At 39.4% G+C, this 20,725-nt stretch overlaps 1 protein-coding gene across 6 annotated transcripts in view; it reads left to right on the top strand.

The window, feature by feature from the left end:
- Positions 1 to 20,725, top strand: part of mllt10 (MLLT10 histone lysine methyltransferase DOT1L cofactor) — a 195,559-nt gene that overhangs the window by 64,103 nt on the left and 110,731 nt on the right. For all 6 annotated transcript variants that reach the window (XM_078416353.1, XM_078416338.1, XM_078416346.1 and 3 more), the window contains 3 exons: positions 6,342 to 6,437; positions 13,251 to 13,509; positions 16,406 to 17,002. In XM_078416353.1, the coding sequence (XP_078272479.1) occupies positions 6,342 to 6,437; positions 13,251 to 13,509; positions 16,406 to 17,002 (952 nt within the window). The remainder of the gene's footprint in view (positions 1 to 6,341; positions 6,438 to 13,250; positions 13,510 to 16,405; positions 17,003 to 20,725) is intronic.

Below are 20,725 nucleotides of genomic sequence, written 5' to 3'. Positions count from 1 at the left end.
TGGGTGACGTTTCGGGTCGAGACCCTTCTTCAGTCTGAAGAAGGGTCTCGACCCGAAACGTCACCCATTCCTTCTCTCCAGAGATGCTGCCTGACCTGCTGAGTTACTCCAGCATTTTGTGAATAAATACATTCGATTTGTACCAGCATCTGCAGTTATCTTCTTACCCAGGTCATAGCTGCTGCGTGTATGCAGACCTGCGTTTCATCCGTATTTTCCAGTTTTGCTTCTTCAAGGTAAGAAAATATTGCTTTCAAAACTATTAACTAAGTGTACTTAAGGAGGTGGCGCTAGAAATTGTGGACGCATTGGTGATCATTTTCCAATGTTCTATAGATTCAGGATCAGTTCCTGTGGATTGGAGGGTAGCTAATGTTGTCCCACTTTTTAAGAAAGGAGGGAGAGAGAAAACGCGAAATTATAGACCGGTTAGTCTTACATCAGTGGTGGGGAAGATGCTGGAGTCAATTATAAAAGACAAAATTGCGGAGCATTTGGATAGTAGTAACAGGATCGTTCCGAGTCAGCATGGATTTACGAAGGGGAAATCATGCTTGACTAATCTTCTGAAATTCTTTGAGGATGTAACTAGGACATTTGACAAGGGAGAGCCGGTGGATGTGGTGTACCTCGACTTTCAGAAAGCCTTCGACAAGGTTCCACATAGGAGATTGGGCAAAATTAGAGCACATGGTATTGGAGGTAGGGTACTGACATGGATAGAAAATTGGTTGACAGAAAGCAAAGAGTGGGGATAAATGGGTCCCTTTCAGGATGGCAGGCAGTGACTAGTGGGGTACCGCAAGGCTCGGTGCTGGGACCACAGCTATTTACAATATACATTAATGACTTGGATGAAGGGATTAAAAGTACCATTAGCAAATTTGCAGATTATACAAAGCTGGGTGGTAGTGTAAACTGTGAGGAAGATGCTATGAGGTTGCAGGGTGACTTGGACAGGTTGTGTGAGTGGGCGGATGCATGGCAGATGCAGTTCAATGTGGATAAGTGTGAGGTTATCCACTTTGGTGGTAAGAATAGGAAGGCAGAGTATTATGTGAATGGTGTCAAGTTAGGAAAAGGGGACGTACAACGAGATCTGGGTGCCCTAGTGCATCAGTCACTGAAAGGAAGCATGCAGGTACAGCAGGCAGTGAAGAAAGCCAATGGAATGTTGGCCTTCATAACAAGAGGAGTTGAGTATAGGAGCAAAGAGGTCCTTCTGCAGTTGTACAGGGCCCTAGTGAGACCGCACCTGGAGTACAGTGTACAGTTTTGGTCTCCAAATTTGAGGAAGGATATTCTTGCTATTGAGGGCGTGCAGCATAGGTTTGCTAGGTTAATTCCCGGAATGGCGGTTCTGTCATGTTGAAAGACTGGAGCGACTAGGCTTGTATACACTGGAATTTAGGAGGATGAGAGGGGATCTTATTGAAATGTATAAGATTATTAAGGGGTTGGACACATTAGAGGCAAGAAACATGTTCCCAATGTTGGGGGAGTCCAGAACCAGAATAAGGGGTAGGCCATTTAGAACGGAGATGCGGAAAAACCTTTTGAGTCAGAGAGTTGTGAATTTGTGGAATTCTCTGCCTCAGAAGGCAGTGGAGGCCAATTCTCTGAATGCATTCAAGAGAGAGCTAGATAGAGCTCTTAAGGATAGCGGAGTCAGGGGGTATGGGGAGAAGGCAGGAACGGGGTACTGATTGAGAATGATCAGCCATGATCACATTGAATGGCGGTGCTGGCTCGAAGGGCCGAATGGCCTACTCCTGCACCTATTGTCTATTGTGTATTTATGGTTAATTTGTACAAAACTACCATGGTTTTGTTTGTTTTAGTGCTTTGTGCTTTAGTGAGTGAGCGAGATCGTGACGATAAATAACAAGCATTTTTTATTGTTTTTGTTTGGGGGGGAGAATGAAATGAAATGTATGATTTCTATAACTATCAATAGACTTCTGAATGAGTTCTGTATGTACATGTGTAAGTTAAGTTGTGTTGTACAAAACGTAGTCATGAGTCCTGACTAATCATGTCTCTTCTGATTCCCATAACATTGGATAATTTTAATCAGTATTTGACATTCTAATTTCCTATTACAATCTTGTGATTGTATAAATTAATTCAATATACTTGCACCATTTTCTTTTGCATTGCAACTTGTAATGCATGTAATAGACATGCTTACAGGATCCTATTTGAATTAACATGTGATTGACTTTGTTATTTATTTTGTTTTATATGTTACTGGGCAAAGCCATACGCATTTGAGCAATTTTGGGCTGTGGGAGTAGCACGAATCACCTGAATAAGTGGATGCAGAATGTGTGTGACAGCCACAACTGTAAATTTGCAACGGGAAACTGTTTCTGCCCACCTCCCTTCAAACACTCGGAAAAATAACTGCAGATGCTGGTTTAAATCGAAGGGAGACACAAAATGCTGGAGTAACTCAGCGGGTGAGGCAGCATTTGGGAGAGAAGGAATAGGTGACATTTCGGGTCGAGACCCTTCTTCAGAAGTCTGAAGAAGCGAGATACCGAACTCGCTTATTCTTCGGAAAATTAGAATGTTAAATACTGATTAAAATTATCCAATGTTATGGGAATCAGAAGAGACATGATTAGTCAGGAGACTCGTGACTAAGTTTTGTACTACACAACTTTATTTACATATGTACATGCAGAACTCATTCAGAAGTCTTTTGATAGTGATAGAAATCATACATTTCATTTCATTCTCTCCCCCTCCAAAACAAAAAACAATAAAAAATGCTTATTATTCATCAACATGATCTCGCTCATTCACCGAAGCGTAAAGCAATAAAACCAACAAAATCATTGTAGTTTTGTACAAATTAACTATAAATACACCTAGTTGATAGTTTTGAAAGCAGTATTTTCTTACCTCGAAGAAGCAAAACTGGAAAATACTGGATGAAACGCAGGTCTGTATGTACGCAGCAGCTCAGCCGGCGAGAATGTTTATCGCGAATGACCTATGACTTGGGCATGCACAGTCGAGATACCGAGCTCGCTTATTAGACAAGGGCTTCATGTTAAGAAACCTGGTACAGGAAGAGAAAGGTTTATAAGGATTGGACCCTTAATTCAAAAACAAGTGCAGTAAATATTGTTTATACATGAGGAAAGAACTAAAATTCTTCATGTGAAAACTTTTACTTTTTGGCGGGTTTTCTTATTAGAATAGCCTTTTTGTTATCATTTGAGGTTTTACTTTTCAAAGTAATTCCTATTTTCTAAGAAAGTTATATCACGAGATATTTTGTGTAGGAAAATAACTGCAGATGCTGGTACAAATCGAAGGTATCACAAAATGCTGGAGTAACTCAGTGGGTCAGGCAGCATCTCTGGAGAGAAGGAATGGGTGACGTTTCGGGTCAAGACCCTTCTTCAGACACAAGATATTTTAGTACTTTGCAAAAATACAAATTTCAACATACTTTGGGTCAATGATTTTTCATCAAAACTAGGAAAAGTTAGAAAGAGGTTTGGGGAGAATATAGGGAAGGCCTCTGAATGGGTTGAGCTGTTGAAAGACAAATACTGGAATTGCCAAATACAATATACTGTACTCCTGGAAATATGAAATAATGCTAAGTTATGTTGATGACCTCAAATTGGGAAGCTCATTCTCTCAAATTGTTGAATTTATGTTCAGTTCATAGGTATGCAAAATGCCGAGTCAACAGGTTAGATGCTTTCATTTGAACTTGAGCTAGACACTGATAAAGTCATGTAAAAGGCCTTTGGTAAGAGATTGGAGTAGAATGGGGAATTGTTGTGTAAAACAATAAGACGTCGTTTCACTTCCCACAGATAATGCCGAACCTGCTGAGTGTTTTCATCACTTTGTTTTATTTTGGAAGTTTGGGAATCTTTCCAGACTGAACAGTTATGTAGTAATGTGATCTCTCCAATGTAGAGATACCACATTGTGAGCACTAAATATATTCTGTTAATTTAAAAGCACTTGTGAACCACTACTTCATTTGATATCTGTGTCCATAAATGGTAGGAAGAGAAGAAGTAAAAGGCCAGGAATTTCATCTTCTGCAGTTGCATGGAAAATTGTGTTGAGAAGAGCAGTTTGTATTGATGGAAAGCACTATCTTGGACATCACTACACTTGGAAATGCTGGCTAACAAGTGATAGATGCATTTTTTTTTCTGGAATCACGTTGTAGCTAATGGAAATTAAAGATGATGATCCATTGAACAGAGAAGTTGGTAGTGGTAGAAGGAGAGGGAACAGGGCTGAATTGCAGGAAATGTAATTGGGCATTGAGAACCGTACTGTGATTGATAAGAAGGCATTATAAAGGAAAAACAGACATCTCAGAAGCACTAGTGTGGAAGATAATCTGATCACAATATCCTGATCTTGTTTCACTAAGTAGTGTTCTGTATTGGTATTTTCTATGCAACATATTTATATATCACTTCAAGATGTTGCCTTCAAAGTCTGGAAAACTTAAGTGTCGTAGATCAGACATTTTTTAGAAATCTAGTCTTATTGCTGTTTGTACAGTGTCCTTTGCTTGAATTTGCTCTTCTTTGCTTTGTCCATTTTGATGTCAGGGTTATGTTTTGTTCATAATATTTTATGTTTTGGTTATGAATTCAATATTAAATTTTGTGAATTGTTGCTCTGCTGTATTTTGACATAAATGTTTAGTCTATTAAAGTTTTTTGTGTCCCTTGAAATCTCCTCTATCTACATTTTCCTTTGTAGTGGATGATTTGCAGTTGTTAATCTTCGTTGTATATTGATTAAATCATAAGTGTTTTTGGGAAGCTGTTTTCACTTTGAGGCTTGAGTCTTAGCACAATTAATAGCATGTTTCTGAGAAGATGGTAGATTATTCCTGAATTGCAGCCACAAAACCTAGACCATACTTCATTGGTACGCTAGGGAGAACTGCACTATTAGATGTGCCATCTTTTGCAAGAGATGTTAAGTCGTGATCCTCTGAGTGGATGTAAAAGATCCAGTTTCTACATTGAAATAGAGGGACATGATGCAAAGGATGACAGTCAGAACTGGAGGCTTACACGATTCATGAACAGCAACACGTATATCAGATGAGTCGAAGGCCTGTTCTACATCTAAATTTTGAAGAACAGGGAAGCTCTAATTTTGGTCTTCCCTACCAGCAAACATCACCTACAATAGGTTAGATACTATTTAATTACTTTAGTTTGGCCTTGCATTTGGCAAATTGGCAGCCATGTATCCTTTTTAATCACATCAATGGTTGTAAGCACTTTGGAAGATTCTGAAAAAATATTTATCATTGTTTTATTGTCCTTCTGAGTCAAGTATTATAATCATATTATTTATTTGTGTTGAAATTATTTTTATTTTTATTTTTAAATGAAGCCATCAATCCTTTCTCCCAATATTTCTTCCATATGTATCACAAAATATGGTCCACTTTTTAATCATAATTTTGATTTTAAACTTGTATTCTTAATGAGTTGGAAGTAATTGTAACAAAAATAGAATGTCATTCCATGTGTTTTTAGTTTTGTGTGTAGGTGTTTTAATGTATAATGTTTTAAATCTATATATTTTTAAAAGTCATGATGGCTGCAAGTGTTGATTAGTTTATTTTATTCTCTTCAATAACATCTTGCAACAATATTTTGATATTCTTGTGTTCTGGGTACACTAACAGTTTTATTTGTTTTGTAGTCGATAGGTTGAATTAAATCTATTTGTCTTCACAAAGCAGTAGCTGTATTGATGTGAAAACTTTAATAGAAGAACATGTTCCAAGTTAAATCAGAAATAGTCATGTCAAGTTTAAATGCAAATGACTGACTTTTAAAGTGTTGCTTTAAAGAAAAGAGAGAAAAGGACGTAGCATCTTTTGTGGGAAAAATGGTAGAGTTGTGTATAGGTGAATGATTACATTGCCATAAATGTCAAGGTAACAAGAAGGATGAAACATGGGAAGATGGCGTTAGAGGAATTGAAAATTTGGAAGTTAGGGTTGGTGATTCAAAGATTTGAGGAGATTAACAATTGGTGAACTTGGGAAGAAAAAGTGAGCCATGAACATGGAAATATTTAAACAAAAGGATAAGAACTTTGAATTTGATGTGGGGAATAGGGTGTTATAGAGTATATCAGCAAGGATTTGTGATGTCAAATTGTAGCTTGCCAATGGAACAGAATATGTGGTGCAGAGTTCAATTTTTTTTCCATTTATTACATTTAGGTTTACATTCTTGAAGTTTAAAATAGTTATCTGTTTAATTAAACAATGTTGCATTATTGTTCATGCACGGTTATTCATGAATTCTCTGCAGAAACAGAAGGACAGAGAAAAATATAGGCAACAAAAAATTAAAAAATCTTTGGACTTGTCATCTACAGTTTCACCTCTCACTGTGACAACTGAAAAAGTAAGTGGTAAGATGTTTTAAAATACAAATAGATTCATGTACTGGGTGAATGATGATGGGTATCATAAATGAAAATTCAGATATTCAGATATCATTCACTTTTAATAGTAAATCCTAAAAATATTTCAACATGAATTTAAGCTTTACTAATAATTGACCTCTTTCCCATGGACTTAATCTTCTGAATAAAGTAGGAATAATATGTAACCAGGTTAAATTAACCAGATGAATGCTCAGTAATTTATATTCCGTCTCATTTTTGTTTGCCTCTTTTCTGAAGATACAGTTCAGTATCAAGTCACTGAGATAACTGTTGAACCTGTTTAGTAGATCTTCAGCCAAAGTTGGATTATTGAGGGCCATGGACTGGCCCTGATGTTGGATTTTTCCCTGGGTCAAAGTTTGTAACGAAAATCAGAATTAATTTCAAGCATCAGGGAGGAGAGGGATCTGAAATACTTGGAAGCAGTGTTAAAATCTATAGGAATAGCTGAGCCATTTCATGAATTTCTGGTGACCTAGAAGATTTGACTATCTCCCAATATAAAGTTTAGTTTGTTGTCACCTGTACCAAGGTACAGTGAAAATCTTTTTGTTGCGTGCTTTCTAATCAAAGAAATTACTATAACATTCGATCGTCCACCATATACAGATAAAGGATAGAGGGTACAACATTTAATGCAAGTTAAAGTCCGCTTAAAGATAGTTCAAAAGTCTCCAATGAGGAAAATGGGAGGTTAGGACCGCACTCTAACTGATGAGAGGATGGTTTAGTTGCCTGACAACAGCCAGGAAGAAACTGTCCCCGAACCTGCAGGTATGCATTTTCAAACTTGTATACCTCTTGCCTCATGGGAGAGGAGAAGAGGGTAAAACTGGTCCTTGATTATATTGGTGACCTTGCAGGGTGGTGTAGATGGAGTAAATGGAAGGGAGATTGGTTTGCGTGATGGTTTGGGCTATGTCCACACCACTCTGCAATTTATTGCGCCCCTGGATGGAGCTGTCCCTGCTGTGATGCATACTGACAAAATGCTTTCTACGGTGCAAATGTAGAAGTTGGTTAGGGATATGCTGAACTTTCAAAGCCTTCCAAGGAAGTAGAGGTGTTGCAGTGCTTTCTAAAAGTTGCTATTCTGAACTTAGAGCGAGGAAGAAGTCTGGAAAGCTAATTGAGTGATGGAGCACAGAAACAGACCGTTGGCCCAACTTGTTCATGCTGACCAAGATGCATAGAAACATAGAAAATAGGTGCAGGAGGAGGCCATTCGGCCCTTCGAGCCAGCACCACCATTGTGATCATGGCTGATCATCCACAATCAGTAACCTGTGCCCAACTTCTCCCCATATCCCTTGATTCCACAAGCCCCCAGAGCTCTATCTAACTCTCTCTTAAATTCATCCAGTGATTTGGCCACCACTGCCCTCTGTGGCAGAGAATTCCACAAATTCACAACTCTCTGGGTGAAAAAGTGGAACCTCAGTTTTAAATGGCCTCCCCTTTATTCTAAGACTGTGCCCCCTGGTTCTGGACTCCCCCAACATTGGGAACATTTTTCCTGCATCTTGTAGTTGTAGCTTGTCCAGTCCTTTTACAATTTTATATATCTCTATAAGATACCCTCTCATCCTTCTAAACTCCAGTGAATACAAGCCTAGTCTTTTCAATCTTTCCTCATATGACAGTCCTGCCATCCCACAGATCAATCTCGTGAACCTACGCTGTACTGCCTCAATTACAAGGATGTCCTTTCTCAAATTAGGAGACCAAAACTGTACACAATACTCCAGATGTGGTCTCACCAGGGCCCTACACAACTGCAGAAGAACCTCTACTCCTAAACTCAAATGCCTATCTAAGCCTGCCACGTTTGACGCATACCACCCTACACATTTCCTATAGTACTAGGAGATTCAATTATTGAGGAAAGGGTGGAGGATAACACAGTGATTTCATCTTGCCTCCTGCTGCCGGAGCCGCTCAACATCTGCAGAGCAACTTCAGAAGAGAATGTGAACGATAGAGGCCTTAATCAATCATAAAAACATATCAATATCACCAACTGGGTATAACAAGCGATGATCAAATTTTAAAATGCTGAAAAGATATTGAAAACCATGAACTCAAAAGAAGTAATCTCCTAATTACTATTGTCGCTAAATGCTAATGAATTCAGGAATTAATGCAAGGCAAAATAATGCTATTAGTGGGAAAGCAAGGGTTACTTGAAGTTGAAGAAATCAATATTCATGCCGCTGTGTTGTAAGCTGCCCAACTGAAATGTGAGATACTGTTCCAATTTGCGTTGGGCCTCACTCTGTCCCAAGGAATCCCTTCCGATAGCTTACCTATCACTGATGTGAGGCTATAATTTCCTGGATTACCTCTACTTCCTTTCTTAAACAAGGTAACATTAGAGGATCCGAGGCCGTCACATACAGCACATAATCCTCCGACATTTTTGCCACCTCCAACGGGATTTCACTACTAGCCACATCTTCCCATCTCCACCCCTTTCCGCAGAGATCGTTCCATCTGCAACTCCCTGGTCAACTCGTATCCAGACTCCCCAGCAGTCCTTCCAGGTGAGACAGTGGTTGGTTTGTGTGGGAAAGGATGTGAACCAAGGAGTTGCAGAGGGAGCGCTCTCTGCAGATGTTGTGAACCGATCAGCTGGCCCTTAGACGACTCCAACATGTCAGATGTGAATTTAACCAAGAAGGGTCTCAACCCAAAAAGTCACCCATTCCTTCACTCCAGAGATGCCGCCTGTCCCACTGAGTTACTCTAGCATTTTGTGTCTATCTTCGGTTTAAACCAGCATCTGCAGTTCCTTCCTAGACATTAACACACCGGTGGCGCAGAGGTAGAGTTGCTGCCTTACAGTGCTTGCAGCGCTGGAGACCTGGGTTCGATCCCACACTCTAAAGACGTACAGTTGTAGGTTAATTGGCTTTGGTTTGTATACTTGGTATAAGTGTAAATTGTCCTTCATGTGTGTAGACTTGTGTTAATGTGCGAGGGTCGGTGGGCCAAAGGGCCTGTTTCCTCACTGTATCTAAACTAAACTAAGCTAAACTAAACTTCGCCTGCTCCCAATTTATTCTCCCTGTCATAATCTGCTGTGATCCAGTATGATTCTTTCTCGAGTTGGAACATTCACATGCTGTTTTGGGTTACCCTCTTGGATATACCTAGTAAATTCTGCTCTGTCTATGTCTTTTGCACTAAATATGTCCCAGTTGATATTGGGGAGGTTATATTTGCCCGCTAGCATAATTCTTGCATTTTCATCTTTTTGAAATCTGTCTACATATCTGTTCCTCCATCCCCACTGTCTATTGGGAGGCCTATCGTATAATCCCATTAGAGTGATCACATCTTTCTTATTTTTGAGCTCTACCCATATTGCTCAACCCTCCAGTTTGTCCTTTCTGAATGCTGCTGTGACATTTTCCCTGGTAAGTAATGCAGTTCCTCCTTCTCTTTTACCTCCTTCTCTATCACACCAGAAACATTTAAACTGCCTGGCTTGTCCCTCCCAACTTTAGTCTGTAGTGGCCACAACATCATAGTTCCAAGCACTGATCCAGACTCCCAAGTTCATCTGTTTACCCATGACACTCCTTGCATTGAAATAAACACACTTTAATGTGTCAATTTCACTGTATTCCTTAACCTCTCTCTGCTCGTCCTTCCCTTTAGCACTGGTGAACCATGGATATTGGTCCCCTTCCAGTTCAGGTGCAACCTGTTCCTTTGCACAGATCACCTCCCCTAGAAGAGATCCTAATGGTATAATGATCCAAATCCCTGCCCCATGCACCAATTGCTGAACTACTCATTCATTAGTCCTATCTTTCTATTCTTACCCTCACGAGCACGTGTCACTGGGAGTAATCTAGAGATTACTACCCCTGAGATCATGCTGTTTAACCTTTTTTCCCTTGCTCTCTATATTCACTCTGAAGGGCTCCATTCGTTTTCCTCTATGACATTTGTGCCATGTGCACAATGACTTCTGGTTGTTCACACTCCCTTTAGAGAATGTTCTGCAGCCATTCCTTTAAAATAGAAAAGGACAATAGAGAAGAATTCTGTATTCTGCAGTGAAATACTTTATTTGAGATTAAGAGTTTACAGTAAACCTAATGCGACAACAGACACTGATACCAAGTCAAATTGAATTTACTGTCATATGCAATGACAATATGTCACTATAACGTGACATTTACCAAAAACCCACAAACTCCCACATATACCTAGACTACATCTCTTTCCACCCTGTCTCTTGTAACGGTGCCATTCCTTTGTTCCAGTTTCTCCGTCTCTGCCATATATGTCTTAAGATGTGGCCCTCTAATTTGGGACATCTGAAATGTCTTATTTTTTGTTAGGAATAATGGCTTCCCTTCTTCTGTGTTTGAAGAAGTTCTCTTGCATCTCCTCTGTTTCTTGGATGTCTGCTCTCACTCCACTTCGGTCTGCATTCAGCACATCATCCTTCATCAAAATCCCACCATTAACCACATTTTCTCTTTCCAGTCCCTTTCTGCCTTCTGCAGAGAGCATTACCTTCATAATTCACTGGCATGCCCATCCCACCCTGAACAAAAGAACATTCAACTGCAATTGCAGGAGGTGTACCATTTATTCTTACACCTCCTCCTTCATCACCATCCGGCTTTTCTAGGCGAGGAAAATATTCACAAACACATAGTCTCTACTTCTGAGTTACTTCCTACTGAGTTACTCCAGCATTTTGGGTCCACATAGTCTCTACTTCTCTTTTGCATGTGGTGCTCCCGATGTGTTCGCCTGAACATGGACGAGACCAAGTGCAGACTGGGCAATTGTTTTGCAGAGTACCAACTGCTCTGTCTGCAGTGGCTATCCTGTACTCCCATATGAGACTGAGGACAGGGGTATGGGGAATTAAAATGGCGAGCAACTGGGAGTTCCAGCCAGTCCTGATGGACAGAGTGCAAATGTACAATGAAATGGTCACCTCGTCTACACTCGGTGTGACCAATGCACAGGAAACCCCATCGAGAGCATTCATTTCTATGGATATCGATGGAGATATCGCCACTATTTCTGGCTTTATACTGGCTATCTCCTCTTTCTGTTCCTGATGCAGGGTTTCAATCCGAAACGTCGACCATTGCTCCTAACACATGCTGCTCAACCTGCTGAGTTCCCCCAGGACATATGTTTCTCCATATTCCAGCATCTGCAGTCATTGTGGCACAATTTCTAGTAACTGACCGTCTACTATGACTAGGAAAATAACTGCAGATGCTGGTACAAATCGAAGGTATCACAAAATGCTGGAGTAACTCAGCAAGCCAGGCAGCATCTCTGGAGAGAAGGAATAGATGACTATGACTGCTCACTCTGTCTCAGTAATCCACTTGCTAACATCTTTGGTGATCAACCAAGCCACTCTTTTCCTTGTGGCTAAGAGGTCCTGCTTTTATGGTAAAATCTTGCTTGCCATTAACAATTGAAATTGTAGCTTCCTCTTTGATGTAACACAAAGTTTTGCATTCCTTCCCTCCATGAAGATGTCGGACTTTATTCCACTTCTTATTCTCCTGTTTTGTATCTGTACCAGATGTTTGGTACATATTAAAAATAATCCAAAGTCACATCTTTGAATTACTTTCAAGGTGATCAAATACAATTTAAATTATTACAATGAAGTTTCAGATGGAAGACAATTAGAATGGAATTTAATATTTATAAAGATTTTGTTTTGGTTGGCTTTGCATTCACAACTCTGCAATTTCTTGTGGTCTTGAGTAAAGCTGTTGTCAAGCCAAGTTGTGATGCATCCCGATGGATGCTTTCTATAGTGCACCTGTAGAAATTTGTCTGAGTCAATGGAGACATACTGAATTTCCTTAGTCTTCTGATGGAGTAGAGACTTGAATATGCTTTTGTTTTCGCAATAGGGTTAATGCAGTTGGATCCAGGACAAATTGCTGGTGATATATTATGCCTTGAAAATTGAAGTTCTTGACCTTCTCCACTTTGACACCATTGATTCTGACTGAAGCGTATATATCACCTCTTTTTCTGAAGCCCGAAATAAGCTCCTTCATCTTTGCTGACATTGAGGGAGAGTTTGCCGCCTGGACATGTTATTAAACTATCTATATTTCCTTCCACTTCTGTCTCATCATTATTTGTCAGATCTGGTTTTGATGCTTTATATTTCTATAATTCTATGATGGAATTGATCTGTTAGGGGATGGTATGAACATAGTGGGCTGAATTGTATTTGGAAGATGAAAAGATATGGTTACACTTCAAAAAGACCTTCTCACTTGTGATTCGCCAACCCCCTCCCCATACTCTGAGGAACAATTTGAAGTGATGAACTTCGCAAAGAATGTAGAAACCCTTATGACATGAGGAAATTTTTGTTATTCGGTGAATGGTGATGATCTAGAATAGAGAGGAATTGAGTGAGTGTGAGGGACAAATTCGGGTCTTAAGGGAAGAGGCTGAGGAATTGGGACTAGCTCTTATAAAGATAAATCATGGATTTGAAAGGCTGACTGATCTTCTGTGCTGAAATGATTTTGCATCTTTGAATTTTGTGTATTTACAGTACTTTACAGTCCTAATTGTTAACTTGTTTGGGGGGGAATTGCTTATATTTAAGATAAAAGTATTCATTTCATGACAGTTAAGAGTGCAGTATTATGTGGGGTCAGGTTAATTATGGTCATATTTTAGAATTAAATATTTTATTAGCTAATATTAATTTTGTTCTCTATTATTCATTAATCAAAACTTTTTAGGCATACACCAGCACCAACAGTGGCTTTATATCAGGCTCATTGAAGAGGTTGGAAGAAACTACTGCCAGATTTACAAATGCAAATTTCCAGGAAGTACCTACTCAATCTTCAAGTGGGAATGACGACGTTGAAATTAAAGGCTTGGAAATCAAGGGGAAGAAATCTGCAGGGTATGGTTCAAGTCAGAGAGGAAGGAAGCCAGGAAAGAATTCAGCTTGTCTTTCTGTTACAACAGCATCATCAATCCCTTTTTCACAAGGTATGATTACTGCAGTTATTTACTATCTTGTTTTAACATACTGGCAACTTTGACTTCCACTTTCTGTTCTGATGGCTTTTCAGTATATAAATATTTCCAAAGAATTAGAGTGAAGGCAGATTAATTGTAGTTCAAACAAAAAAAGCTTTAAAATAGGGCATCATGCATTGAATCAATATGAAGAATGTTGTGGATCTTGCAATTGTTAATTTGATATATTTGAATCTAGCCATATGACTAAATAATTGCCTGTTATCGCAATTTAAATTTTTTTTTTGCTTTCAGTATAAAGATTACATGTAGTATAACAAGTAAACATGTTATGCTGCTTAAAAATACTCTTTCTACATTTTTAATGGGTAGGTTTAAGCATTGTTGCTATTTAGTGTTTAGATAAGTCTAAAGAACTCTGGGAAAATAGAATAATGTGTTTTTATCTCCAAATTTGATTTCATCATTGTGATTTGGGTTAAACAATAGAATGTCAAGTAATGAGTAATTGCAGGTGTGTACTGGTAATGTTTGCAGCGCTGTGGGAGAATTAAATTCATTCAAAGCCTGTTGTCAAAGCATTGGAGTGTATTGATTAGGGTGTGAATTCATTTTTGATAAATAAAGCAAATGACAACACTGTCTTCACAACAAATTTTCAAAGTTCCCTAAATATAGAGTTAACATAACTGTCACTGAGTTAATTGACACCAAAACAAAAAAGACAAAATGAAAAGACAAAAAGCTGTTCAATAAGGAGAGAACAGGAATAAAATGTGAAGCTAGAGGAAAGGATATAGGTGGAAGGGGAAAGGGGGCGGGATAGTGGAAGAAATGAGTACGCATCCAGGTGGAGCACAGGGAATGGGTGGGGGGGGTGGAGTTATCAAAAATTGGAGAATTCACTCATACTGTTGGATTGTAAACTATCCAAGTAGAATATGAGGTGCTGTTCCTCCAGTTTGCACGTGGCCTCACTGTGGTAATAAAGAAAGCCCAGGGCCCAAAGGCAAGTATAGGAATAGTAGGGTGAGTTAAATGATTCACCAGCCGGAGATCCAGCTGGCCTTGGCGGACCGAGCGCAAGTGTTCTGCGAAACAGTCGCCTAGTCTACGCCTGGTCTCGCCAATGTAAATGATGCCACATCGGGAGCACCATATGCAGTAGATGAGGTGATGGAAATATCGGAGAATGATGTGTTGAATGCAGAAGCTTTTGGGGTGAAAGATGCAGACCACGGAAACTTTACACAGGGAAACACGTGTGACGAATTAATCTACAACAGCAGGGGAAATCCACGTTTACCAAAGAGATGTCAGAGACGTCAGAGATGTCCCTGAATGGAAAGCCTCTTCTTGGGAGCAGATGAGATGGAGACGGAGAAATTGAGAGTAATGGCATCGTTGCAAGAGGCAGGATAGGAGGAGGTGCAGTCCAGATAACTGTGGGAATGGTAGAAATACATTATAATTTAAGCCAAATACTATATTTTGTTGTGCAGAGAAAATTACCTGCTCTCATTGCTGCAGCCCATGCGATATCTCAGCTGAGAGTTACTAATGGAATGCTGCCAGTAGTGAAGAATCCATGGAATGAATATCTAACCACTAAATGCTGGAAAAAACCCCATATGTTTAAGCACAGTCCATAAACTTTGGCAGGAGATCATACAGCCCCCAATAAGCACTGAAACTGTCCAATCAAATTTCCAGATTTTGTTGTTCCTGATGATTGTACTATCCATTAAACGAAGAAAAATAAAACAAAGCACAGGTCCACCACTGATTTTCTAGCAACAAAAAGTTCCCCTTCACCACCCCCCCATCTTCCTTTAATCTGACCAAATCTCCCCCCGCAGTCTGAAGAAGGGTCTCGACCCGAAACGTCACCCATTCCTTCTCTCCGGAGATGCTGCCTGACCTGCTGAGTTACCCCAGCATTTTGTGAATAAATACCGTTGATTTGTACCAGCATCTGCAGTTATTTTCCTACACTAAATCTCCCCCCGGAAGTCGCCTTGAAAATGTGGCATCTAGGCCGGGTGAGGTGGTCGATCTCAACCTCAATCGTGCCAGTCACCAAGTTCAATTTGCCCTAGGTGGCCAGGGCTTTGGCACTTTGGTCCAGCCGGAGCCAGCAGATCCATTCCCTTAGCCGACTTCCGCGGCCGACTTTGTGGGTCGGTATCCCGTCCCTACATCACAGTGAGTATAAGAAAATAACTGCAGATGCTGGTACAAATCGAAGGTATTTATTCACAAAATGCTGGAGTAACTCAGCAGGTCAGGCAGCATCTCGGCAGAGAAGGAATGGGTGACGTTTCGGGTCGAGACCCTTCTTCAAGGAGACCGAGCGCATCCTGTTGATGGCGGCTGACGGGTTGTCCTCGGGGGCCACAACAACAGCCGCTTCAATCAGACCATGCAGAGGGTGAAGAAGGGCTTGCTGGTGCACCTTGCGAGCCAGGGGTGGCGTCGGAAGACGGTGCTGTAAGATGTTTATGACAATTTGTGAGCTGGGGGTGCTATCGACAGGTCTGTTATAACCAAAATCCATTATAAAGTGGTCTGCTAAATCAAGGGTTTACTGTAATTTTGTTTTTGTCTGAAAGCTAATTCAATAGCTAAGAATGTTTAATCCAAGAAATGGTGTTTGTGAACACCCATATTGTAATATAAAAATGCATAAATTAATTTAGTTATGAAACTTATTAAGGATGTTAATCTGTAGATTTCCTCGGGAATGCATTATTAAAATTTATTATACAGTATTTTATTTTCCACTTCAAATTATACAGCTGACTGTGATAACCTTATTAATTTATCAAATGAATAAAACAAAATATGATGTTAGCATACACCTTTTTGATGTCGTTTTGTCAGTTCACTTATATTTTTGTTGCAGGCAGCCTGCTAGGAACTCCAAGTAGTGTAAAATCATCAGGCAGCTCAGTCCAATCGCCACAAGAGTTTCAAAGTTTCACTGAGCCGGATGTAATAAATGATGGACACAGTCATTCCCAGCAGTCCTCAACCAGAGAAACACTTAAGGGAGAGACAATTGACCTAGAAAGGACTGTGATTAATGATAGTCCTACTGTGGGCCTCCCACCTACATCAACTGGACCTCCACAAACAATAAATGTTGAAAACTCAAAGCACTCTGAGGATGGTTCCGATTACGGAACTCCTGACGCTCCTGTTGGGACTTCAAGTGGAGTGCCAGGATATAAAAGGGTTCAAGCTTCAGTCACGGAGGAAGAGACAATAAAAGAAAAGAAACGAAAGGGAACTAAAAGATATAAGCATGGTCCTGGCAGACCAAAGGGAAGTAAAAACAAAGACAGTATTTCCCAACCTTCTCTCTCTTCTGCATCACCATCATCATCTGTGGCATCTGCTGCAGGAAGCGGGACAAGTGCAAATCTGCAGAAATCACCATCGTTGCTTCGGAACGGAAGCTTACAAAGCCTGAGTGTCAACTCATCTCCTGTTGGTTCAGGTGGGTGTATGGATACGTTGGTGTGCTAAGACCATTTTTCTCATAGAAGCAGGAGTAGGCTACAGATTTCTTCAGATCAGTTTGATCATTCAAAGTGATCACATGATCTGTAAACTGACTTATTTGCCATATCTTTTTTGTATAAATTACGTAAGTCTCAGATTTTAAATAGGCTACTCATTTAACTGCTGCTTCAAATTTTTAACTTTGTTTGTGGAAATATTATTCCAACATCACTAATGAAAGGTTGGTTCCAGTTTTAAACTATGCTCTCCTAGTCCTTGATTGGTACATGTTAGGCTGCTCTGGAAGATAAGATCACATGGAATTCAGGGAGAGCTAGTGACCAGGCTACTAAATCGGTTTAATGATAGGAAGCAGAGGGTGATGGAGGAAGGTTGTTTTTCAGACAGTGATGTGGCTCAAGGGTCAGTGCTGGTCTCATTTCTGTTTGTCATCTATATTAATAATTTGCATGAGAATGTACAAGGCATGATAAGTAAATTTGCAAATGACATTAAAGTATGTGATATCGTAGATAATGAAGATGGTGATCATGAATTAGAGCGGAATCTTGATCAGCCTGGCAAGTGAGCTAAGGAATTACAAATGGCATTGAATTCAGATTTGTGTGGGTTGTTACATTTTGGGAAGTCAAAACAGGGCTGGACCTTCACAGTGAATGGTTGGCTCCTGGGGAGTATTGGAGAGCAGAGAGACCTAGGCATGCAAGTACCTTGAAAGTGGTGTCACGGGTAGATAGGGTGGTGAAGAAAGATTTTGGCACGCTATCCTTCATCAATCAAGAAATGGAACATAGAAGTGGAGACAGCATGTTACTATTGTACAAGATGGTGGCGAGGCCTCAGTATGATTTTGTGATTAATATTGGTCACCATGTCATTAAGCTGGAAAGAGCACAGAGACGATTTATGAGGATGTTGCCTGGACTTGAGGGACTGCGCTATCGGGAGAGATTGGGCAGGGTGGGACTTTATTTGGGAGTGCAGGAGTCTGAGGGGTGGTCTTTTCAAAGTGTATAAAATCGTGAGGGATATAGATAGGGTGAATGCACACAGTCTTTGTGCCAGGGTAGGGAAATCAAAAATGAAAAGGCATAAGTTTAAGGTGAGAGGGGAAAGATTTAATAGGACTCTGGGGACAACTTTCTCTCACACAGGGCAGACGGTATACGGAACAAGCTGCCAGAGAAGGAGTTAAGACAGATACAATAACAGCATATGAAAGCCATTAGAACAGGTACATGGATCAAAAAGATTTTATATGGATATGGGCATGCCGCCTTCACCAACCTATCTATCTGTGTGGCCACTTGCGGATAACTATGGACGTAAACCCCAAGGTGTCTTCAACTTTCCTTAGTCCCCTATCCCATACTGCTCTTCAGCCTAATGTTGATCACCTGTTGCCATTGAATCAGTACTGAAAGCACACAAGATAATTTCCACAGCAATCTCCACTATGATTGTTTACAATCGTGTGGTCCTGCCACTCAGTTTATCTTGTGGATGCGAACGCAGCATGATGAAAGAATTTGAGATATTAGTATTTGTGCTTCTTTGCAGTATGGATTGTTCTAAACTAGTCAAGTGTTCAAACTTTAGTATATTTTTCAGATATTTAAAAAAAAAATTGTTGATTGCCTCTTGATTCAATGTCTTAGGTGGCAATTACAAAGTTTTGTTCTTCCTTTTCCTTTTGGAATGTGGAAGTCAGTTTTGTAGGAAAGCTACAGGGTAATCACATTGGTATGGCTTTTGAATCACATACATGCAGTATCAATGAATCAGTGAGCTTTTAGAAAAACACAGGTAACTTCTTAAGCATTTGCTGATATTAACAGTTTTAATGGATACCCACCTGAAAAAAGCTGGTGCAACAAATATAAAATGGTCATGGTTACAACACTAACACAATGCTGCTCTATTTGTTCTTGGGTGGAATGTCTTTAATTTGTTTCTAGAGTTCTTATAACTTTGAAAGCTAGGTTAGTTTGGTAATTGAACCAGGCATCCTCTTAAAGACTGAATATAGACATTTCTACTCCCAACCCAGCAAATAGAGACTAACTGATGCTGTATTTAACTAATGTTGAAAATTATTGTTGAAAGTGCTTGCATTTCATCAATGTACATTTTTACAAGCATTATGCATGTCAGCAATGTGAGATGTTACTACATAAGCATTGTGAGAAACAATGGACTGTGCTCTAGTGACAAATTGTAACTTTGTTAGTTGGTTAATAATCCTTTTGTTGTTCTGGTCAAAATAATTAACCAGTACTAGTTTTGACATATTCTAGCCCCATTTGCCTTGACTGGGAGTTGCAGTTTAATTTGTAACCTGTGCTTTAAGGAAATGGAATATTTATGGTGGCTTGAGTCTGCATGCTTGAGAAAGCTGAAGCTAATTAGATATAAGAATTCATGAATCATCAAGTTTAATCCATTTTCTGGGTCAATAGCAGGGTAGTCTTGTATTGATGTGGTGTAGGAACTTAAGAAAGAATTGTTCCTTTCCTCAATTTAATGAAACCTGAGGTAGAAATGGAACAAAGTACAAGGAGGCCAGTCGCTTAATCTTCTTTGATAAGTTATCATGAATCAGTAATTTGAGGGCGTATTTTCTCTATTTTCAAGAAACAAATCCAACTGTGTGGGTTGCCAGCAAAATATAGAAACTTTAAATGATCTCTTCAATAATTTATTAAAAGCAAATTGAGTTTTTATTTTCCTTTATTCTTGGTTCTTTGCAGCTTCGGACAGTAAATCTCATGGAAAAGGAATTATTAAGTCTGATTGAAATCCTCGTAAAATATTGTATATACTAACATTGATCAAAAATTCTTCCGTATCTCATCTTAGTCTTTTTGCCATCTTTAATTCCAGTCACTCCAAGTCTCTTTCCTGAGTCAACACTGCTCTATCCTAGTTCCATATATCCCCAAATAACGTAGGACTTGATTATTTGTAATAGTCTTCATATGGTTGGCATTATTCCGTCAATATTTCTGCATGCTCCTCTTTGAAAACCCAAAATGCAAATGTGAATTTCTTTCAGCAATTTCACCACTGAATCGAAGATTTTGAACCGATCAGACTTCCTTTTTGGGCAAAAGTCCCTTATCATTGAATATTGGCAAATATTCATGAACTTTGTGACTCTTTTCTGAAACATAGTGCCTCTGATGTGGATTTTTTTTATCAGACGATAAAAAAATAGAAGCAAGGTACACAATTGGTCAGTTTATGCCTGCTCCATCATTCAATAATGTCATGGCTGATTTTTATTTACCCCGTGCCACTTTCCTGCTCCAACTTGACATCCCTTGTTTTCTGCTACTTTCCAAAAAAAAAAGAATAAATGCCTTGAATACAGTGCATTCAGAAAGTATTCAGACCCCTTCACCTTTTCCACATTTTGGTACATTACAGCCTTATTTTAAAATGGATTCAATTCTTTAAAAAAAAATCATCAATCTACACACAATACCCCAGAATGAAGAAGCGAAAACGGGTGTTTAGAAATTTTTGCAAAGTAATTAAAAATAAATAACTGAAATATCACATTTACATAAGTATTCAGACCCTTTGCTATGACACTCAAAATTGAGCTTATGTTCATCCTGTTTCCATTGATTATCCTTGAGATGTTTCTCCAACTTGATTGGAATCCGCCAGTGGTAAATTAAATTGATTCAAC

The sequence above is a fragment of the Rhinoraja longicauda genome, chromosome 2 (assembly GCF_053455715.1).
Source record: "Rhinoraja longicauda isolate Sanriku21f chromosome 2, sRhiLon1.1, whole genome shotgun sequence".
Taxonomy (NCBI): Eukaryota; Metazoa; Chordata; class Chondrichthyes; order Rajiformes; family Arhynchobatidae; genus Rhinoraja; species Rhinoraja longicauda.
The sequence above is the reverse complement of the archived record's forward strand: the minus strand, read 5'-3'. Positions and strand labels throughout refer to the sequence as shown.